Below are 21,569 nucleotides of genomic sequence, written 5' to 3' on the forward strand. Positions count from 1 at the left end.
GTTTTACCAGCAGAGGGAGTAGACACATTTGGTGCCGGGATGTCAGGGCAATGTGAGGCACAGTTGGAGTTCTATTTAGTGCTTCTCTCCCATGTTCTACTTGTCTTGCTGCAGGATAGGCAGCAACAACTTCTGACAGAATAATGTAGACGCCAGTTTAACACTTTCTTCGCTGGTTGCTGTTCAAGCGACCATTCATCTTTTAATGGAAGTAATGGCTGACAAGGGAGACTGTTATACGACTCATACAGTGCTAATGCCCAGGTTTTACACATAAGTGCCAGTGTTTCTGTGGGTGGTCAAGGCTGCAGTAAAAGTTTGACATAATGGCCGTTCTGCCTAATGTCAGCCTCATCCCATTATAAATCCATAGCCACCAGAATTAATGGGTTGGGGGAAATAAAGGCACCTAGCAAGTTCAAATAAACAAGGGCAGGGCAGCAATACAGTTATGGCGGCAAATTTTCTGGGTACATGACCGGTCCCCTTCAGGCCCCCTGCACATGTTGCAGATTTTGTGCTTCCTACCGTAACAACCCCATTCATATGAATGAAGCAGATTTTTAGTAGCAAATATATCTGCATCAAAATATGCAGCGTGTACAGGGAATCTGTCCGATATTTATCCCCGTCTGTGGGCAGCATAAAGAAGTGACAGACAAGATGATTTCACCGTTCTGTCACTTATTAATGTTAAGTAGTTGAGTATTTAGAACTTCTACCTGTGCCACACGTATGAGTCGAAGTATATTCATACAAACACCCCCCCTTCCCCCCACCTTATAGCCGTTGTTTGACACTTTTGTCTCTACTACTCCACACAAAGCATCACAATACCTAATGTCAATTTTAAAACTGTTTTTAATCCCATTCCACATACATTTTATTTACAACAAAAAAACGTCTACAACAGGTTTACATAGTCTTTACAGATTTTACTTCCCCAAATGTGCTGATTTTCTCCTACCATATGCTGGAGCTGCACTGCAGATATTGTTACGGATTGAAGAACTGCTGGGCCATGACTAAAGGTGCATGAGTCATTGAAAGTAACTGATAAATACACTGCAAGTGTACTAAATAAATATTAACCTTTATATCAGTTATGCCAGTTGCCTTAAAGCGTATCTAACCTTTCAGGTGACTTTTCAGAATAAGCGGTCCTGTGTGTACATGAGGAATGACACTATTTCTGGTCATTATGTGACTTGTATATGAGATTTTATAACAGTTTTCTCCTCTGCAGGCTTTCTCTCTATAATTCTCAATTTTCTCGGAGCTAGTGGGTGGAGCCTGACTGCTATCATGGCTTCTATACATTGCACACATAGGGAAGAGAACATCCTGCTCTCCTATCACATTTAGGGTATGTTCACATGGCTTATTTTCGGCCGTAAACGGCTGAAAAATCTGAAACGGAACGCCTCCAAACATCTGCCCATTGATTTCAATGGGAAAAACTGTGTTCTTTTCCGACGGGGAGTTTTCTTAATTAAAAAAATGGCCGCGTTAAAAAAAACCCGCGAAAAAGAAGTGCATGTCACTTCTTGAGCCGCTTTTCATTGACTGGAAAAACACCTTCTAAAACATCCATAAAAAACGCAGCGAATTACGCGAGTTTGAATAAAAAAGGGCTGAAAATCAGGAGCTGTTTTCCCAGCTCAATATTTTCAGACCTAGTTTGCTAAGCGTGTGAACTTACCCTAATATAGAAGCTGCAGCAGCATGGAGGAAATCACACAGCAGTAATGAGCAGTGTAGATGTGAATCCAGTACTGGGTTGAGATACAACACTTACCAGGAAGATGCTGCAGCATCTGTGTCTCTCTGCCTCTGCTCCCTTCTCAAAAGAATTCTGTAGGCATCTGTAACCTGATCCCTCAATGAGCTTAGTCCTTCTTGTCTTGAGGAGATGGAAAAAGCAGTAAAATCAGAGTGATTGAACAGTAGGAAAAGAAGTCTGATAATTGGGAGAAAGAGTAGTTTTTCTCTAATAAGTTATATCACAAAGTTTCGTTATATTCGCTTGTACTATTGATTTATGCAAAGTTTGTTAAAAAGTTAGTGACCACGTAACCCCATAACGACACAGCCTAGTTTGGGCCTTAAGGCTCAGAGCCCATTTTTCAAACCTGACGTGTTACGTGATATGTGTCACGGCACGGGGTGTGGACCCACTGGGCCGTACCGTGTAGCGGGATAGCAGCTGGCCAAACAGGTATAATGCAATGTCTATAGTCCAGAAAGAGTACCTGAGGCAATGTAGACCGTAGCGGTGGATTCAGGCTAAGATGAGGCTCTGACAGCAGACAGACACCCGGCGGGGTGTGACAATAGATGCAGCGGAGGGCACAACGCGACTCCAACTCTTGACGGCACAGAGGAACGGTAGCACGGGATACAGGGTACAGGCAGCAGGAACGGGTAACACTGGGAACTGGAAAACATTTGCAATGACAAACTTTAGGTAACACAACAACGCTCAGACAATGATCAAGAGGGCAGAGCCCCTTTTATAGTTCAGCAGCATTCTGGGCTAATTGCATATATTCTGCAACTCTGCGCGCACTGGCCCTTTAAGGAAGTGAGTGCCGGCGTCTCTCAGGAGGGAGATACCGCCGAGAACTCACTCGTCCATGGCCGCGGCCGTCAGAGCATAAGTCAGGACAACGGTCTGCGACCATAGACGTTACAGTATCCCCCCTCTTACGCCCCCTCTTCTTGGGACCAGAGCGGGAGAGAAACTTCTTCACGAGGACAGGAGCATCGATGTTCTCCTCTGGCTCCCAAGACCTCTCCTCTGGACCAAATCCTCTCCAATCCACCAAATAAAACGTCCTTCCTCCTACTTTCTTGGTGGCCAGGATCTCCCTCACCTCGAAAGTACCTGACGATCCGCCAGGAGCCACTGCGGAACTAGGAGTCCTAGAGTAGTGGTTCAAGACCTCAGGCTACAGCAAGGAGACATGGAAGGAGTTTGGGATCTTGAGGGTAGGAGGCAGCCGAAACTTGTAAGAGACGAGGTTAATTTGAAGCAGAATCTCGAAGGGTCCGAGGAACCTGGGGGCAAACTTGCAAGACGGCACCCTCAGCCGGATATTCCTGGAAGACAGCCAGACCGTAGTTCCTGGAAGAAACTGGGGAGGTTCTCGTCTTCTAGTGTATGCCTTTTTCTTCATTCGGTCAACCGCCAGCAGGATAGAAGATCGGGTCTGCTGCCATATCTGCAGAAAGTCCCTGAAAGTAGAGTCAGCCGCAGGCATCTGGGACTTAGTGGAGACAGGATGAGGTACTCGTGGATGTTGGCCGTAAATAATGAAGAATGGGCTGGAGGTGGTGGACTCACTAGTATGGTTATTATAAGAGAACCCAAGGAAGCAGCTGCACCCAGTCATCATGCTGCCTGGAGATAAAGTGCCGCAGATAGTTTTCCATAATCTGGTTAACCCTCTCGACTTGACCATTGGACTGGGGATGGTAGGCCGAGGAGAAGTCCAAGTTTACACCGAGGAGACCGCAGAGTGCTCTCCAGAACTTCAAGGTGAACTGGACCCCTCGATCCGAGACAATATGCAGAGGCAAGCAGTGCAGACGGAAGATGTGTTGAAATTTAAAAATTTCCTTTTTATTGCATTTTTTTCTGTAAAACAGAAGGTTTTACCAGAGAAACGCAACTCAATATTTATTGCCCAGATTCTGCAGTTTTTAGAACTATCCCACATGTGGCCCTAGTGTGGTAATGGACTGAAGCACAGGATACAGAAGCCAAGGCAACCTAGAGGATTTTGAGGCCTCCTTTTTATTAGGCACATTTCAGGTTTGAATGGGTCTTGTGGTGCCAAAACAGTGGAAACCCCCAAAATGTGACCCTATTTGGCAAACTACACCCATCAAGGAATTTGTCTAGGGGTATAGTGAGGATTTAGACCCCACAGGTTTTTTGCTGCATTTTGGGGAATTAGGCTGTGCAATTGAAAATCACATTTCTCCGATAAAAGGTACAAATTTTTAATTTTTACAAGGAATAAAGAGAATAAGAAAAAAAAACAAAACATTTGAAAAGCATTTTCTCCCGATTACGGCAATACCCCAAATGTGGTCACAAAATGCTGGTTGGACAAGTGGCAGGGCTCAGAAAAGCAGGAGCGCTATTTGGCATGTAGATTTTTCTGGATTCGTTTCTGGGCGCCATGTTGCATTTGCAGAGCTCCTGAGGTACCAGTACAGGGGGAAACCCCTTAAAAGTGAACCCATTTTGGAAACGACTCCTTGAGGAATTCATTATAATTTTCATGGGGTGCATGCGACTTTTTGATCAGTTTTTATACAACTTTTTTAAGAGGCGTGGTGACTAAAAAACAGCAATTCTATTGTTTTTTATTCCATTTTTTTTTAACAGCGTTCACCGTTCAATATAAGTGACACATTCACTTTATTCTGCGGGCGATTTGATTACAGCGATACCATATGTTGAGTTTTTTATGTCTTATGGCGTTTGCACAATAAAATACTTTTTATAAAATATAATCTAAGAGCATCAAGAAAGCTGTGTGAGGACTTGTTTTTTGAGTAAAGAACTGTAGTTTCGATCACCACCATTTTAAGCGACTTTTTGATCTCTTTTTATTCCATTTTTTTTGTGAGGTGTGAAGTGACCAAAAAATTGTGATCCTGGTATGGTTTATTACTTTCTCTTACAACGTTCACCGCGCGTGATAAATAACGAAAATACTTTTGTAGTTCAGGCCGTACGGACGCGGTGATACCAATTATGTATAGTTTATTTATGCATTTTATGTAATAAAGGACTGATAAGGGAAAAAGGGGGAATTTTTACTTTTATTATTTTCAAACCTATTTTTTTTTATTTTTAGGCAACTTTTTTTTCGTCCCACTAGGGGACTTGAAGGTAGGAAGAAAAATGCCTCTCTTCCACTTATCAAGCTCCTTTGCAAACCCCCCCCCCCTAAATGTTAACTGGCTCTGAATTCACTGCTAAATCCGTCTCCTCAAGACAGATTATCAGCTCACTGATGGATCAGGTTACATGCTGCCCATAGAATTCTATGGAGGTGGGAGGAGGGAGCTGGTGTGAAACGAGAAAGGGGGACGAGAGATGCAACTTCTAGTAAGTGTTATATCTCACCCCAGTGCCGGATTCACAGCTTCACTGCTAATTTCTGCTGTATGATGCCCTCCATGTTACTGTCGTTTCTGAGGGTGTGCTACAAAGAGATTGGAAAGCAGGAGGTTTTCTTCCCTATGTTTGCAATGTATGGCAAACATGATACCAGTTAGGCTCCACCTACTTGCTCAGAAAAAAAGAGAGACTTGGAAATGGAGCCTGCAGAGGGAACAAATGCTAAAAAAAATAGAGTGACAGGAGAGCTGCGCACAGAGCCTTATCTGTGTGTGTATAGTGTTGCTATCCTGCCTTATCTAGGCTTCCAGTATTATATTACAATAGAGCTGTCATTAAAGGAAGGGTGTCGCGAAAAAAATAAAAATATTTATTTGTGTGTTTGTGTTTTACTTTTTTCTTTTTCTAACTTTTTCTTCACTATGGGGGTTGCCATTTTTTTCATCTCTGTATGTGTCGATTAACGACACATACAGAGATGGAATACGGCACATACATGCCCATAGAGAATGCGAACGGGAGCCGTTCGCATTCACTATGGTGTACGCCGTCTGTGTGGGAACGGCGCATGCGTCGCTCCCACACAGTCGAAATGGAAGGTCTTCGGCCGAGCGACATCCGGCGCCATTTTCTTGTGGACCGGAAGCCGTGGCCGGCCAGTAAGATGACTACTTCCGGTCGCGGCTTCCGGACGTGTTCTGAAGCAAGCACTAGGAGCGGAGGGAGCGGACGGACCGGAGGGAGCGGCCGCGGCAGGAGCAGGTAAGTTAGGTCTGTGTATGTACGTGTTATACTGTCTGATTACCACTGTATGTAAGCCTACTACACTGTGTGTTAGCTCAAAAAATGGCGACACACAGTGTAGGAGGTTTGAACATTCAATCCCCTCCTTTCTCCTGGCACGAGCCAGGATAAGGGAGGGGGGATTCTGTGAGCTCACTAGAGCGTGTGTGTTTACACCAAATTTTCAGCATAAAGCAATGTGGTTGCTTTACCACATGCCAATGCTGCAATTTTGGGAATTGCTCCCTCTAGTGACCAGCACTGGGAAATGTTATAAATTAGAATCTAATTTATAATATTACCTCACTTGTGAAAAAATTATAACAATGTCTAATCATGTATACACTAACTGTTTAACAAAAAAAAACAAAAAAAAAATTTCTAGCGACACATTCCCTTTAACTTGCTCACCCTCTTTTTTTTTTTTCTTCTAAGATCTAATGTAGGGGAGAGAGGGGTGTGGTCTAAGTATGGGATTGTGTTGGATAATGTAAGAATTGTAAGGAAAATGGTTACTGTAATTCTTTTGCTGTAATTCAATCAAATTCAATGTTTTTCTTATTGGAAATTAATGAAGATGTTAAAAAAAAACTTGCTTTAAAAATAAACCAAAAAATATAATATAATAATAATAAAATTTATCTTCAATAAAACAAACAAAAAAACTTGCCCACCCTCTAATAATAATGAGATGAGCTACAGAGAACAGTAGATATCAGCTTTTTTTGACTGCTCTAGTGGCCAGTGTGAAAACTGCAATATTCCAAGAATTTTTTGTGTGGATAGTCACGTAAAAAAGATATCTGTACGGGGCGTGGCCAGCTATGGGAGAGTGAGGACGTGCTTTCCTTAGCTGCTCCACCAGCTTTTGCACCATCGGTGGCTCAGTGGTTAGCACTATTGCCTTGCAGCACTGGGGTCCTGGGTTCAAATCCAACCAAGGACAACATCTGCATGGAGTTTGTACGTTCTCCCTGTGTTTGCGTGGGTTTCCTCCGGGTACTCCGGTTTCCTCCCACACCCCAAAAACATACCCATAGGGGAATTTAGATTGAGAGCCCCAATGGGGACAGTAAAAAAAGTGGACCTCTGTACAGCGCTGCGTAATATGTTGGCGCTATATAAGTAACTGAAATAAATAAATAAATAATCCCTGCAATGGGGAAGGCAACTAAAAAGAATAAGGCTGCAGCCTCTACCCGTCCCTCATCTACCCAGAGGGACATTGGGGCATATTTTGGTTGGCAGCTGAGGACTCTGCTCCGGACTGAGGCCCGAGGACAAGATGGCCGCCCGGCCTCTCCACCTTTGTTATCCTAGTGCTTCGGGGGCCCTGAGCTGTCCTCAGAAGACATCGCCTTACCTTCCCAGGTACTGCTGCTGGAGGCCTCTAACTCCCTGCTTCATCCCCGTGGTGTCGGTGGTGCGGGGTCCCGGACGACACAGCTTGACGCCATCCAAGATGGCCACCGGGACCTTCCTGTGCCTGATCTCGGGCCTGCTCAGGCGATTGTTGCCCTTCAAGCAGCCTCCCCTGTCGCGGAAGATCTGGCTGCAGCTGTGCTGGATCCCCTACCTGCCCCGGAAGCCTCCGGTGATGCCTCTGCAACCGCCGCTCTCGCTGCTGAGCACGTGGCATTTCAAGATGGCCACCGGCACTCCCCTTCAGAGACACAGATGTCGGGACTCTGTCTCCTTCAAGCACCCCATCCACGGCCTGCGGTCCCTCTTCTTCCAGCCCATGTGAGCAGGCAGTTCATGCCCGAAACAGGAACGGCTGCAGTGCTGGACTCCGAGCCGGCGGTCTCTTGTGCATAGGACTTCCCTCCTTCATCAGCCGTTGCACTGCTGGAAGCTACATCCCATCAGCACAGTGAGTACCGAAATCCTGAGCCTCATGCCACCCTGTCTGCTGTTGGGCCTTCCGGGCTACAGGCCCCAGAACTCCTCCATCCTCCCCAGGGCCCTGCACTGGTAGGGGTTTCCCCCTTCTGGTCCTCTGGCTCCTCATGGAGCAGTCCCCCTCATATGCAACCGACCATACCACAGTCACTGCCTCAGGGGTCTCACCCACACCACTGAACTCTGCCTGTACTGCACACCCGCAGCCAAGGATCTATGATCTATTCTTCTACCCATCCTAACCCGGATTCTGCTCATTCTCCGGATGATAAACTGGCTGTTCTCGGATTAAGTCATTCAGACGCTTCTTGTATGTCTGTGAAAATAGACCAGCCATTCTTTCAGATATCCATCAGCTTGCTCAATTGTTACCCACTAGGGCTGATATGACTCCATTTGCTAAACAGATTGTGGAAGAATGTAAACTGGAGTTTACCAAGTTTAGCGCTGAACTTTCCTCGCTTTCTACGAGCGTGGGCACCCTTACTCAAGACCGTGTCGCTGACACTACCACTATTGAAAATATCCAATCTACTATACAACAGCACTCTGCTAAATTGTTCATTCTGCAACAACATCTTGATGATATTGAGAATCGTAACCGGAGGAACAACTTACGTGTTCAGGGATTACCCGAATCCATTCCTGCGTCTGATCTTTTCTCTACTCTGTCTACCATCTTCAATAACTTATTCGGCCGCCCGCCAAATACTCATATAGAAATTGACCGGGCACATCGGGCCCTCCGTCTACTGAGTATTGATGATCAGCAGCCAAGGGATGTCATTTGCCAAATCCACTTTATGCCATCAAGGACTCTATTCTACAAAAAATCCGACAACAGCCCATCATTCTTCATCAAGGTACGCAGATACGTATATTACCAGATCTGCCTAGACATACCCTTGCACAACGATCTGCTCTCAAACCCCTTATGGAGGTACTCCGGAGCCGAGGCATCATCTACAGATGGGGATTCCCCTTTGCCTTGGTGGTCAGACAAGATGGTCGCACCTATACTATACGATACCCGACTGACTTACCTGTTTTTTGCGGGACTTAGACCTTCCTCATATTTCACTACTGGATTGTCCCTCGTTGTTATCTTCTACAAGCGGAGGATCTCGGGCGGGACGCCCTCCCTCTGTGCATTCGCCTACCACTGGAGGTCGCCCCCCACACGGCCCCAGAAGACGGTCTAGACGCAGGCAGGAACGTGACCCTACACCGCCTGTGGAGTTTGCCTGTTCGGCGTGATGACCTACGTTGCCCTGTCGCCGGCATATATGCTCTGGGTCTTATTTTGTTAGCTGCAATTGTTCTATCAGCTCCTGAAATGTATCCTTTATTCTTAAAGGGAATGTGTTGCTAGAAAAAAATGTATTTTTTTTTTAGTTAAACAATTAGTGTATAGGTGATTAAACATTGTTCTAATTTTTTAAATTTTTTTACGAGTCAGGAAATATTATAAATTAGATTCTAATTTATAATATTTCCCAGTGCTGGTCACTAGATGGAGCAATTCCCAAAATTGCAGCATTGCATGTGGTAAAGCAACCACATTGCTTTATGCTGCAAAATTTGGGAAAACTCACTCGCTCTAGTGAGCTCTCAGAATCCCCCCCCTCCTTTATCCTGGCTAGTGCCGGGAGAAACGAGGGGATTGAACGGTCAAACCTCCTACACTGTATGTCGGCATTTTTTGAGCTAACACACAGTGTAGTAGGTTAACATACACTAGTAAACACACAGTAAAACACGAACATACATAGAAATCACTTACCTGCTCCAGTCGCCGCCGCTCCCTCCGTTCCGTCCGCTCCGTCTGCTACCGCCGCTCCAAATGCACAAGTCCGGAAGCCGAGACCGGAAGTAGTAATCTTACTGTCCGGCCGCGACTTCCGGTCTACAGGAAAATGGCGCCGGACGGCGCACATTTCAACTTGGACTGTGTGGGAGCGGCGCATGCGCCGTTCCCACACAGACGGCGTACACCATAGTGGATGGAACGGGCCCCGTTTGCATTCACTATGGGACTGTAGCTGCCGTACTCCATGTCTGTATGTGTCGTTAATCGACACATACAGAAATGGAGAAAAAAATGGCAGCCCCCATAGGGAAGAAAAAGTTAAAAAATAAAAAAAAGTAAAACACAAACACACAAATAAATATAAAAGTTTTTAATAAAGCACTAAAATCAAACTGATGTAAAAAAATTTTTTTCGTGACACTGTTCCTTTAAGGGCTGTTAGATATATAGCTTGCCTTTTGTTTTGAGTATTGTTTTTGTCAACTGCTTTACAATGCCTTCCTCCCTATTTTATTTACAGTGCATACATGTTAGCTGTTTATACTTGTTACTGTAAGCTGGGGAGTGCGGATAGCTCATGTGTAGCTGTCACCTTCCCCCTGTAGGTACTGGACCGAGACTTTGGTCCTCCGCATTTTTGTGCTTAGCTTGCGTGGCCGTTTTTATCTTACTGCCTTTTTTGTTCGCATTTTTGTCTTTCTCTAATGCTGATTTCTATTTCTAGCTTGTCTCCTTCCCCTTCTTTCCACATGGTGACCCTGGACACCTGCCTTTCTTGTTTTTTTCAGAACGCCTCGGCAAGCCGTTTGGTCTGCATCCATGGCTGACCTTACTATAGCCTCCTTCAATGCAAAGGGGCTGAACATTCCTGAACAGAGAGCGCAAATTCGACACCATCTTCACAAGCGCAAGGTACATATTGCATGCTTTCAGGAAACATACTTCAAGGAAGGACATTCCCCTACCATTAAAAATAAATTTTACACACACTGGAATTTCAATAACAACCCCCTTTCCAGATCGTGTGGAGTTCCCTCAGCAGGTTGTGAATATTGTTGTAGACTCTGAAGCTAGATACATCATCCTAGTACTTAATATCGGTGGGCGTGAGTTCACTGTGATTAATGCTTATGTTCCTAACCAGGGCCAGGTAGCTTTCCTTCTTAATCTCATAGATGCTGCCCTTCCGGTGGTTCGGGGGACTGGTGTTATGTGGAGACTTTAATCTTACTTTGGATCCGATGGTAGATAACGCTACTGGTCGCTCTAGTGTTGCTATCAAGCGGGTGAGGCGCACTCTTTTACAGCTTCAGCTTTGTGATACTTGGCGCCTTCAACATCCCTCTGACAAGGATTATAGTTTTTATTCCCATCCGCATGGCACCTACAGTCGCTTGGACTACTTCCTCCTTCAACATCATGCCCTTCCCTGGGTTGTCTCTACGTCCATCGGCAGTATCCTCTGGTCCAATCACGCCCCTGTGTATTGTACCTTACATCTTCCTTTCCTCACTAAGGGCCCCTGGACTTGGAGACTCAATGAGTCCCTGATCCTGGATGGGGTTTGCAATGCTGAACTGCTGCAAACGGTTGAGCATTTCACATCTGATCACGCCCATGATGACACGTCTCCCATGGTACAATGGGAGGCCCTTAAGTGTGCAGTTTCCTGGGATTTTTCTAGTCTGACTATGCCCCTACTGTGTGTATTGCTGCTCTTGCTCTTTTCCCTCATGATAATCCGGAACTTGAGTCCAGGCTCCCCATGTCTTCTTCCTCCCCTTACCTTTCCCCTTCTCTGTACTTTTTCTATTCTTTCTCTTCCTCTGTCTAGGGGAATATGCCTCGCTTCCTCCGATTGCATTTATCGGTCTTCGTTGTACTTTATGTTGTATAGGAGCCTGAGCTGTTATTTTCTGTTTCATCCTTATGCAGTGCTCCTCTTTTTTATGTACATTAATGCTGCTCATATATAATGTCCTTTGTACTGGGATGTGATGCACACTTTTTTGTTTGGGGTTTGCCCTTACTTGTTGTTTTCCTTTAGTGTATGGAGGCCTTCCCTCCATTGTGTTCTATATCTGTGTGTATTGAAAATCAATAAAATTTGAATATGAAAAAAAATAAAAAAAATAATATATATATATATATATATATATATATATATATTTGTACAATAAAAACCTGATTTAAATGTTATTTTCGGACAATACATTCTCTTTAAGGTCGCAGCGATTTTTTTTCTGTTTTTTTATTATCGCATTCCACAAGCCATAACATTTTTATTTTCTCATCAACAAAACTGTTTGAGGGCTTGTTTTCTGCGGGGTAATTTATATTTTTAGATTACACAATTTTGGGGTACATATAATGTACTGAATAACTCATTGATTTTTTTTGGTGGTGAGAAAAAAAAAAGTAATTTGGCAGTTTTTTATGGCGATTTGTTTTTACAGCTTTCACCGTGCAGTATAAATAATGTGTTAACTTTTTTTGCAGGTCATTACGATTACGACAATGCCAAATTTATATATCACCAGAATAAGGGTCCCCTGTTCCCCCGCAGCCGCTAGACACCGCCTAGGAGGAGTTTGAATAGAGTGGCGGCCAGGCATGCACGGTGCCGCTCCATTCAGTCCATGGGGCTGACGGAAACAGCCAATGCTGTAGACTGGAATACCCCTTTAAACATCAGTCCAGATTCATCATATAAGTGGAGGTACACTTTCATGCAGTTTAAGTTCTTCCTTCCTAAGTCTTGATCCTTTTATTTCCACATTTGGACTGCAGAATTCCATATCAGATAATTTTAAACTAAAATTGAATTGGTCTAGTCTGGACACACAGATCACTGGACTGAACCCTTTAATACTGTATTTGTATTAAAACTGTAAAAGTTTGTTTAGTAGTGGATTTACGCTTTAACTATTTAAAGAGGCTCTGTCACCAGATTTTGCAACCCCTATCTGCTATTGCAGCAGATAGGCGCTGCAATGTAGATTACAGTAACGTTTTTATTTTAAAAAAACGAGCATTTTTGGCCAAGTTATGGCCATTTTTGTATTTATGCAAATGAGGCTTGCAAAAGTACAACTGGGCGTGTTGAAAAGTAAAAGTACAAGTGGGCGTGTATTATGTGCGTACATCGGGGCGTGTTTACTACTTTTACTAGCTGGGCTTTCTGACGAGAAGTATCATCCACTTCTCTTCAGAACGCCCAGCTTCTGGCAGTGCAGACACAGCCGTGTTCTCGAGAGATCACGCTGTGACGTCACTTCCCCAGGTCCTGCATCGTGTCAGACGAGCCGGCACCAGAGGCTACAGATGATTCTGCAGCAGCATCGGCATTTGCAGGTAAATCGATGTAGCTACTTACCTGCAAACGCTGATGCTGCTGCAGAATCAACTGTAGCCTCTGGTGCCGATGTGGCCGACACGATGCAGGACCTGTGAGTGACGTCACAGATCTGCACTGCCAGAAGCTGGGCGTTCTGAAGAGAAGTGGATGATACTTCTCATCAGAACGACCAGCTAGTAAAAGTAGTAAACACGCCCCGATGTACGCACATAATACACGCCCAGTTGTACTTTTACTTTTCAACACGCCCAGTTGTACTTTTGCAAGCCTCATTTGCATAAATAGAAAAATGGCCATAACTTGGCCAAAAATGCTCGTTTTTTAAAAATAAAAACGTTACTGTAATCTACATTGCAGCGCCGATCTGCTGCAATAGCAGATAGGGGTTGCAAAATCTGGTGACAGAGCCTCTTTAAGTGAAAAAACTATAAAGTGAACTAACCGTACAATTACATTATTGGTTTATGCTAAAAATTTACAGTCCTACAAGTCTTACATTGTAAGTATAGGTCATAAGATATTAGTTATGGCACAAATCTGGTTAATGGTAAATAATATTTTAAAACTAAATGAGAAACAAGATCAAAGGATTTCACATTCAAGTGCTAAATCTCTTCTATTATTTTCAGGCTGTACTAGTAAAGTGGGATAGCTGGGCTGTTTATGCGGAGATCAATAGCACTTGACTCACAAGTCAGGGCCAACCATAGCGGAGAACCTCTAAGAAGATCGGCTCCAGCTCTGGTGTATTACTTGGTTGCCTACGTAAAGCTACATGTCACCTGCCGAAGAACCTGCTGGTTGAAACATCCCTTGTCGATATCGGCTGATCACTCAGGGTTTCAGGAGTCGAACACACGGAGAGCAGGTTATTGCCGAGGCAACTCTTCATATAAGGCCACTTTCACACAGCAGTATTTAGGTCAGTATTTTTAAGCAAAAACCAGGAGTGGGTCCAAAACACGAAAAAGGTGCAAATCTTCCATTATACTTTTCTCTATTTATGTTCCATTCATGTTTTTGACTTAAACACTGATGCAAAATATTGCCATGTGAAAGTGGCCTAAGGGGGCGTCTCGTTGAGACAACACCTATAAAATGTATGCAACATGTAAGAAACACCGCAAACGCTTTGTAATCTTAATGAATCGGAGCAGATCTAATAAACAAAACATTTAGTGTTCCGCAATGTTTATTGGACATATATTTTTTTTCTTTTTAAGCATATAAAGCACAGATGGCTTTTATAAGACATGTACGTCAATCCTGGGTGATCCACATGCAGATGGTTTCTGTCTTTTATGCTTTGCAAACCACTCATCACTCTTGTCTGCTGACATTGCCTGTAAATAACAAATAAATTAAAAAGAGGCATGTACTCCGGTCCCAAGTAATATACAAGACTATTAAAAAGAATTCATCACAGAGAAAGATTAAAATATTGCATCTGTCAGACACCTTAACCGCTCTATGCTACAGAGTGCAAAAGAGTGCTGTATGCAAAAAGTCTAGACTCATTGGATGAGAAGGATCACTTGACTGACCCTAAAACGAGCTAACTTAGGGCGGTCTCTTGCTACGAAACATTTAAATATACACCAGGAAATTTAATTTACACCTGTTCCCTAATATATAACCCCTATTAGCCAAATCTCTGTTTTTACATGTGGGCAAGATCTGCATAACTTATCCAAAGGCTACTCTCCACTATATTATATGTCAGAAGATTACTTTTGTTCAATTTCCCTTTCAAATGCCAGTGCAACAGTCAGAAGATCATAGACACATTCAGTATATTATACACATTTAAATGATGGGTTTTCATGAAATATGGGATCTTGGAAATGTGCTGTGTAGTTTACAGCATCAACCATTATAAAATATATAATGCATCATTACAGTGGGAGAAACTAAAGAATAGGTCCCTGACCTCTAGGTAATATACAATGGGCTAATAAAAATGGCAAGCATCATTTTGTGAAACTCAAAGGGATGGTCAATACCATTTCCGCATACAGTACTGAGAGGAACAGAGCTTTCAGAATCCAGGTGGAATACCACTGCAGGGTGGAATTACTCTTTTAAGAAATATACGATTGTAAGTATGCCAGTTATACACGTGCCGGTAGTGTATTATTATTAGTGATGTTATTGGTTTCCATAAGCAAAACTGACCGGGAGACCAGTTTTTAAGAGGGCCTGTGTCTTAAAAAAATTATTTTCATGGATGCAAACTTACATCATTTAAAAGCTGGTCAGCATTTGGGTCAGTCTGAGACAGTTCTCGGAAGGCTTCATCTCCAACAAAGCAAATTTCATGACCATCCTAAAAGACAACAAGAAACAACGAATGTTTATACTAAACTAGCTTTTGCCCATTTATAGTATGGCAGAGAAGCCTGTAAGCACCTCAGGTGCCAAGGCCAAGATGCAATTGCAACCTCTGCATCATATTTACAGGGACACCTCCCCAGAAGACCACAGTCGCTCTGTTTCAAAAGATCCCCTCTGACAGAGGACCACCTTTTTTTAAGAAACAATTTTGCTGACACTCTGTTTGTAAAGACTGCATGTGTAACTTTGACACGTCTTGCTAATGTGCACCATGACATGAAATTTCTTTGAAACTTTTCTCTTGCTCTCTCCATCCCAGCATTGTTTCATCCACTGATTGAATGCCACACAGGTTAGCAAGTCGCTGCTTACTGGAGGATGGGTATGAGCCAGATATGGGGAGTTATCAATATGTGAATAGAGATCAGCCTGCGTGATAAGCTGTGGTACAGCTTGCCACTACCTGTTGAAGAAGGGGCCATTATTTGGAGAAACAAAGTTGGCCCTGCTAGGTAGAATGAGAGGAGAGGTTTTGCTAGGCACTGTTGAGAGGGAAACCATTCTGCAGGCTGAGAAGCTGGTGGAGTTCTACTGGGGCCTGAGAAGGAAAGGTAAGCCATGTGAGGGACTGACAAGCTAATGGAGTCATCCGGGGGAATAACAAGAAGGGGTTTATCCTAGGGACTGAAGGGGAGACTGAAGCCATGCTGGTGACCGAGAAGGAGAAGGGTGCCATGCTGGCGACTGAGAAGGAGAGGGAGCCATGCTGGCAACCGAGAAGGAGAGGGGAGCCATGTTGGAGACTAAGAATATTGTACAATACTATCCATTGTTTTTCAACCTAAGGCTCTCCAGCTGTTATGAAACTAGAACTCCCATCATGCAATACAAGTCTGTGCTAGGGTAAGCTGGGAAGCCATGTCTAGAAGCCCACTGCAGTATAGTGTTTGGATACGGCGTTTACATGATACACGTAAGACCAGGTACAGGGTAGGACAATACTGTGTGTGTTATATGCAAATTGTGCAATTGATGATGTGATTATGGGGTGTTTCATCATTTTGTGTGATTATTTGTGTACATTGTATATTTGTTTACGTCACTTTAATCAACATTCTGTGTACTTTTTCATTTGGGAGGACCACCCCAACAAAGATTTTTTTTTTTTGTCGTCTAAGAGGACTCACTGTAGCTATGCCACTGCTCTTGCTATATACTGGGCACTTGGTATATGAAATGATGCTCTGGATTTGAGAATCAGCATTTACTGCTTTCTGTCAATGCATATAAAATCACTGTAACAAGTCAAAGTCATAACAGTTCAGATATTTGTCCAAAGCCACGAAAGCTGTAAGCTATCCTATAAGCGATGATTTAATAACATCTGATAAGTAAGCTCACTGCATATTCTGTTATGAATTATTCTACAGTAATGAACTGGTATCAGTTTATGATGATAAAAGTGAAAAATAAAATGCTGCTGCCATACAAAGATGGAACCAATTTGGTAGAACGATTACTCAGAGTCTACAGTACTAAAGCTCCTTTATTTAATATTTCTCTTATGGCTAAAAAAAGTTTACTGGGTAATTGAAGAGGAAGAAATGATCGTGGCCTTTCCTATGATCTGAGGCATTGCGTTTTTCTAATCTAATAAAACCAATACTTCCTGAACCAGCGAAATGTAATAAACTGATTTAAAACTAGGGCAGCTGGCATAGAGCCAGACTGGGTAAGCTATCCGAGGGAGTCTTGTAATCATTAGAATGCATCTCGTGAATAACTTGTGGCCACTATTATAATACACCATGGCTCCATGACCAGTGTATTGCAGTACCAATGTTTCAATCCTATCCTCCACGGGTCATTTTAAGAAATTTGAGTCGCTGAATCTACATTAAAGAACATTTCTCCAAAGCTAAAACATCTCCTGTACATATCTTTAAGTTGTCCTTTTCTGTAAAGTTGAAATGATTTTATTTTTGTGACAGGGGGTAGGGATCGCTGCATGATTTCTACAATTCTAGAGTGTAGCAAAGCTGGGTGACAAATCTCATATGGGATGTAAAGTTGGTTGTTAGAAATAGCTTTATAGAATATGAAAAGACTCCATGCAACTTAGAGACCTATAAAATGTTCTTAACCCCTACCCGCACCAGGACGTAACTGTCCGTCGTTGCGGGAGGTTACTTCCCGCACGAGGACGTATAGTTACTGAGTTTTTCCCGGTGCACACTGTCGGCGACAGTGTGCACCGGGAGGTCAGCTGTCACCGACAGCTGACACTCCCCTCTTGCCGGCTAGAGGTCCTTTGCCGCTGATTTAGGCGAATTAACGCCTTAAATTCGGCGATCGGGTGCAATCGCCGAATTTTGGGGGTTTCTAACATATCGGCTGACCCCGGTCCGAAATCGCGGGGTTTGCCGATAGTTACTATGGCAAACGGAAGCCAAACAATGGCTTCCGGGTCTGCCATAGACGGTAGCCCATCAGGACCAACCTTCGGCTGGTCCTGATAGGCTTCCTGTCAGTGACAGGAAGTCACTGTGTCGTTCCCGATGGCACACTGTCGGCGACAGTGTGCATCGGGAACTTGGAGATCAGCTGTCCCCGACAGCTGACACTCCAGTGTTGCCGATCAGCGTCTCATCGCCGCTGATTTCGGCAATTAACCCGTTACATGCGGGGCTCGATTGCGATCTCCGCATGTAGCGGGTTTGTAGCGCATCAGCAGCCCCCATGCAATCGTGGGGGCTTCTGATGCTTGTGATGGCACCCGGGGGCCAGACAACGGCCCCCAGGTATGCCATGTATGTCAGCCTATGAGGATTAGCCTCTGCTGATCCTCGTAGACCAACTGTCAGAGTGACTGTGACGTCACACTGACAGTTGGAATACGTTACACTACCTAGGTAGTGTAATGTATTCTAGCAGCGATTAAAACTGAGGTCAAAAAAATAAAGTGTAAAAAGTAAAAGAAAAGTTAATAAAAATGTTTTAGAAAAGTGTAAAAATAAAAGGTTTTGTTTTCCTATAATAAGTCATTTATTATAGGGAAAAAATGAAAACGTTAAAAAAAAAAGTACACATATTTGGTATCACCGTGTTCGTAACGACCCAAACTATGAAACTATAATGTTAATTTTACCGCACGGTGAACGCCACAAACAAAATAAACGGAGAACTGTCAGCATCGCTATTTTTTGGTCACCACCCCTCCCAAGATATAGAATAAAAAGTGATCAAAAAGTCACATTTACCCCAAAATGGTACCAATAAAAACTACAACCCGTCCCGCAAAAAACAAGACCTCCCACAGCTTTTTTGACGAAAAAATAAAAAAGTTACGGCTCAGAATAACGTGTCTCAGAAAATAAATAATTTTATAGAAACGTAATTTTATTGTGCAAACGCTGCAAAACGTAAAAAAAACTATACACATATGGTATCGGCGTAATCGTACCGACCGGCAGAATAAATTAAAACAAATTTATTGCGCACGGTGAACGCTGTAATAAATAAAGAATTTAAAGCGCCAAAATCGCTGTTTTTTGGTCACCTTAGCTCTGAAAAAGATCCTGAGGGGCCAAAATGCTCACTATACCCCTAGAAAAATTCCTTGAGGGGTGTAGATGCCAAAATAGGGTCACTTTTGGGGGGTTTCCACTGTTTTGGTCCCTCCGGGGCGTTTCAAACCCGACATGGCACTGAAAACCAATCCAGCAAAATCTGCGCTCCAAAATGTGGTCCTTCCCTCCTGAGCCCTGTTGTGGGTCCAAACATCAGTTTACGACCACATATGGGGTATTGCCGTAATCGGGAGAAACTGCTTTACAAATGTTGGGCGGCTTTTTCTTCTTTATTCCTTGTAAAAATGAAAAAATTCTGTTTCCACAGAAAAATAGGTGATTTTCATCTTCACAGACTAATTCCACTAAATTCTGCAAAAATACTGTGGGGTCAAAATGCTAAGTATACCCCTAGAAAAATGCCTTGAGGGGTGTAGTTTTCAAAATGGGGTCACTTTTTGGGGGTTTCGACTGTTTAGGTACCACAAGACTTCCTCAAACCTGACATGGTGCCAAAAATATATTCCTAAAAAAAGGAGGCTCCAAAATCCACTAGGTGCTCCTTTGCTTCTGCGGCCGGTGCTTCAGCCTATTACCGCACTAGGGCCACATGTTGGATATTTCTAAAATCTGCAGAATCTGGGCAATAAATATTGAGTTGTGTTTCTCTGGTAAAACCTTCTGTGTTACAGATTTTTTTTTATTACAAATGAATTTTGGCAAAAAAAATGAAATTTGTAAATGTCACCTCTACTTTGCCTTAATTCCTGTGAAACGCCTAAAGGGTTAAAATACTTTCTGAATGTGGTGTTGAATACCTTGAGGGGTGCAGTTTTCAAAATGGTGTGATTTATGGGGACTTTCTAATAAATAAGGCCCTCAAAGCCACTTCAGAACTGAACTGGTCCCTGAAAAAATGGCCTATTGAAATTTTATTGAAAATGAGAAATTGCTGCTAAAGTTTTAAGCCTCGTAACGTCCTAGAAAAATAAAAGTACGTGAAAAAAAATGATGCAAACAAAGTAGACATATGGGGGATGTTAACTAGTAACTATTTTGTGTGGTATTACTATCTGTTTTACAAGCAAATACATTTAAATTTAGAAAAATGCTAATTTTTGCAAATTTTTGCTAAAATTTGAAGTTTTTCACAAATAAATATTGAATTTATCGACCAAATTTTTTCACTAACCTAAAGTACAATATGTCAAGAGAAAACAATCTCAGAATCGCTTGGATAGGTAAAAGCGTTCCGGAGTTATTACCACATAAAGTGACACGTCAGATTTGAAAAAATCATCTGTGTCCACAAGGCCAAAACAGGCTGTGTCCTAAAGGGGTTAAACACTGCTATGTTTAGATGGCTGTACAGATTCCATTACATGTGCGGATAACCATATACTGTATCTTTATGTATTAAATGGTTGGTAGATTTGGTCTACATCTAGTTACATAGTTAGTACGGTTGAAAAAAGACATATGTCCATCAAGTTCAACCAAGGGACGGGAAAAAGGGAAGGGATGAAAGAAAAATTCTACACATTGGACATCGGAGCGGATATTTTTTTGTTCTAGGAAATTAAGTCTTATGTATATAAATCTTTTTTAAAGCCATCTACTGTCCCTGCTGTGACAGCTCCTGCGGTAGACTATTCCATAGATTCACAGTTCTCACAGTAAAGAAGGCTTGTCGCCTCTGCAGGTTGAACCTTTTTTTCTCCAGACGGAGGGAGTGCCCCCTTGTTTTTTGAAGGGGTTTTACATGGTAAAGGTTTTCACTATATTTCTTATATGGGCCATTCATATATTTATATGAGTTAATCATGTCCCCACTTAGTCATCTCTTTTCAAGGCTAAATAGGTTTAATTCCTTTAATCTTTCCTTATAACTTAGATTCTCCATGCCCCTTATTAGTTTAGTTGCACTTTGTATTTTTTTCCAACTCCAGGGCATCCTTTCTACAGTATGAACTGGAGCTCAGAACTGAACTGCATATTCTAGATGAGGCCTCACTAATGCTTTGTAAAGTGGTAATATTACATCCCTGTCCCGCGAGTCCATGCCTCTTTTATAGCACGACAATATCTTGCTGGCCTTTGAAGCAGCTGATTGACATTGCATGCTGTTATTTAGTTTATGATTTACAAGTACACCCAGATCCTTCTCAACAAGTGACTCCCCAAGTGTAACTCCCCCTAGGACATATGATGCATGCAGGTTGTTGGTACCCGCATGCATAGCTTTACATTTATCTACATTAAACCTTATTTGCCAAGTGGATGCCCAAACTCAGGGTGTCCAAATCTGCTTGTAATTTATCTTCCATAGACTGAACTATACTATACAAAGCTCTATATACTATAGAGCTTTGTGTCTTTGCAAAAATAGAAATACTGCTATTAATCCCATCCTCTATCATTAATGAATAAGTTGAATAATAGTGGTCCCAGCACTGAACCCTGGGGTACACCACTTATAACCGGTGACCATTCAGAGTAGGAATCATTCACCACAACTCTCTGGATACGGTCCTTGAGCCAATTCTCAATCCAATTACAAACTCTACTTTCTAAACCTATAGACCTTAGAGTCTCTGTCACCACATTATAAGTGCCCTATTTTCTACATAATGTGATCGGCGCTGTAATGTAGGTTACAGCAGTATTTCTTAT

At 42.8% G+C, this 21,569-nt stretch overlaps 1 protein-coding gene and 1 long non-coding RNA gene across 6 annotated transcripts in view; one reads left to right on the forward strand and one right to left on the reverse strand.

Annotated features, from left to right (window-relative positions):
- The first annotated feature begins 2 nt into the window (after positions 1–2).
- On the forward strand, positions 3–14,176 carry LOC142742804 (uncharacterized). 2 transcript variants are annotated; one of them, XR_012881439.1, is made up of 4 exons: positions 3–52; positions 10,360–10,547; positions 12,135–12,354; positions 13,623–14,176. It is a non-coding gene; the product is annotated as an uncharacterized LOC142742804 (long non-coding RNA). The 2 variants fall into 2 exon arrangements; XR_012881440.1 differs by lacking the exon at positions 3–52 and adding an exon at positions 85–1,031 and having other exon boundaries at positions 10,424–10,547.
- The window catches only part of GLOD4 (glyoxalase domain containing 4), a 24,189-nt gene continuing 16,787 nt past the window's right edge, over positions 14,168–21,569 (reverse strand). For all 4 annotated transcript variants that reach the window (XM_075852924.1, XM_075852925.1, XM_075852926.1 and 1 more), the window contains exons 8-9: positions 15,233–15,319; positions 14,168–14,336 (exon numbers count right to left, since the gene is read on the reverse strand). In XM_075852924.1, the coding sequence (XP_075709039.1) occupies positions 14,238–14,336; positions 15,233–15,319 (186 nt within the window). In that variant the 3' untranslated portion in view covers positions 14,168–14,237. The remainder of the gene's footprint in view (positions 14,337–15,232; positions 15,320–21,569) is intronic.

This window comes from Rhinoderma darwinii, chromosome 2 (genome assembly GCF_050947455.1).
Source record: "Rhinoderma darwinii isolate aRhiDar2 chromosome 2, aRhiDar2.hap1, whole genome shotgun sequence".
Taxonomy (NCBI): domain Eukaryota; kingdom Metazoa; phylum Chordata; class Amphibia; order Anura; family Rhinodermatidae; genus Rhinoderma; species Rhinoderma darwinii.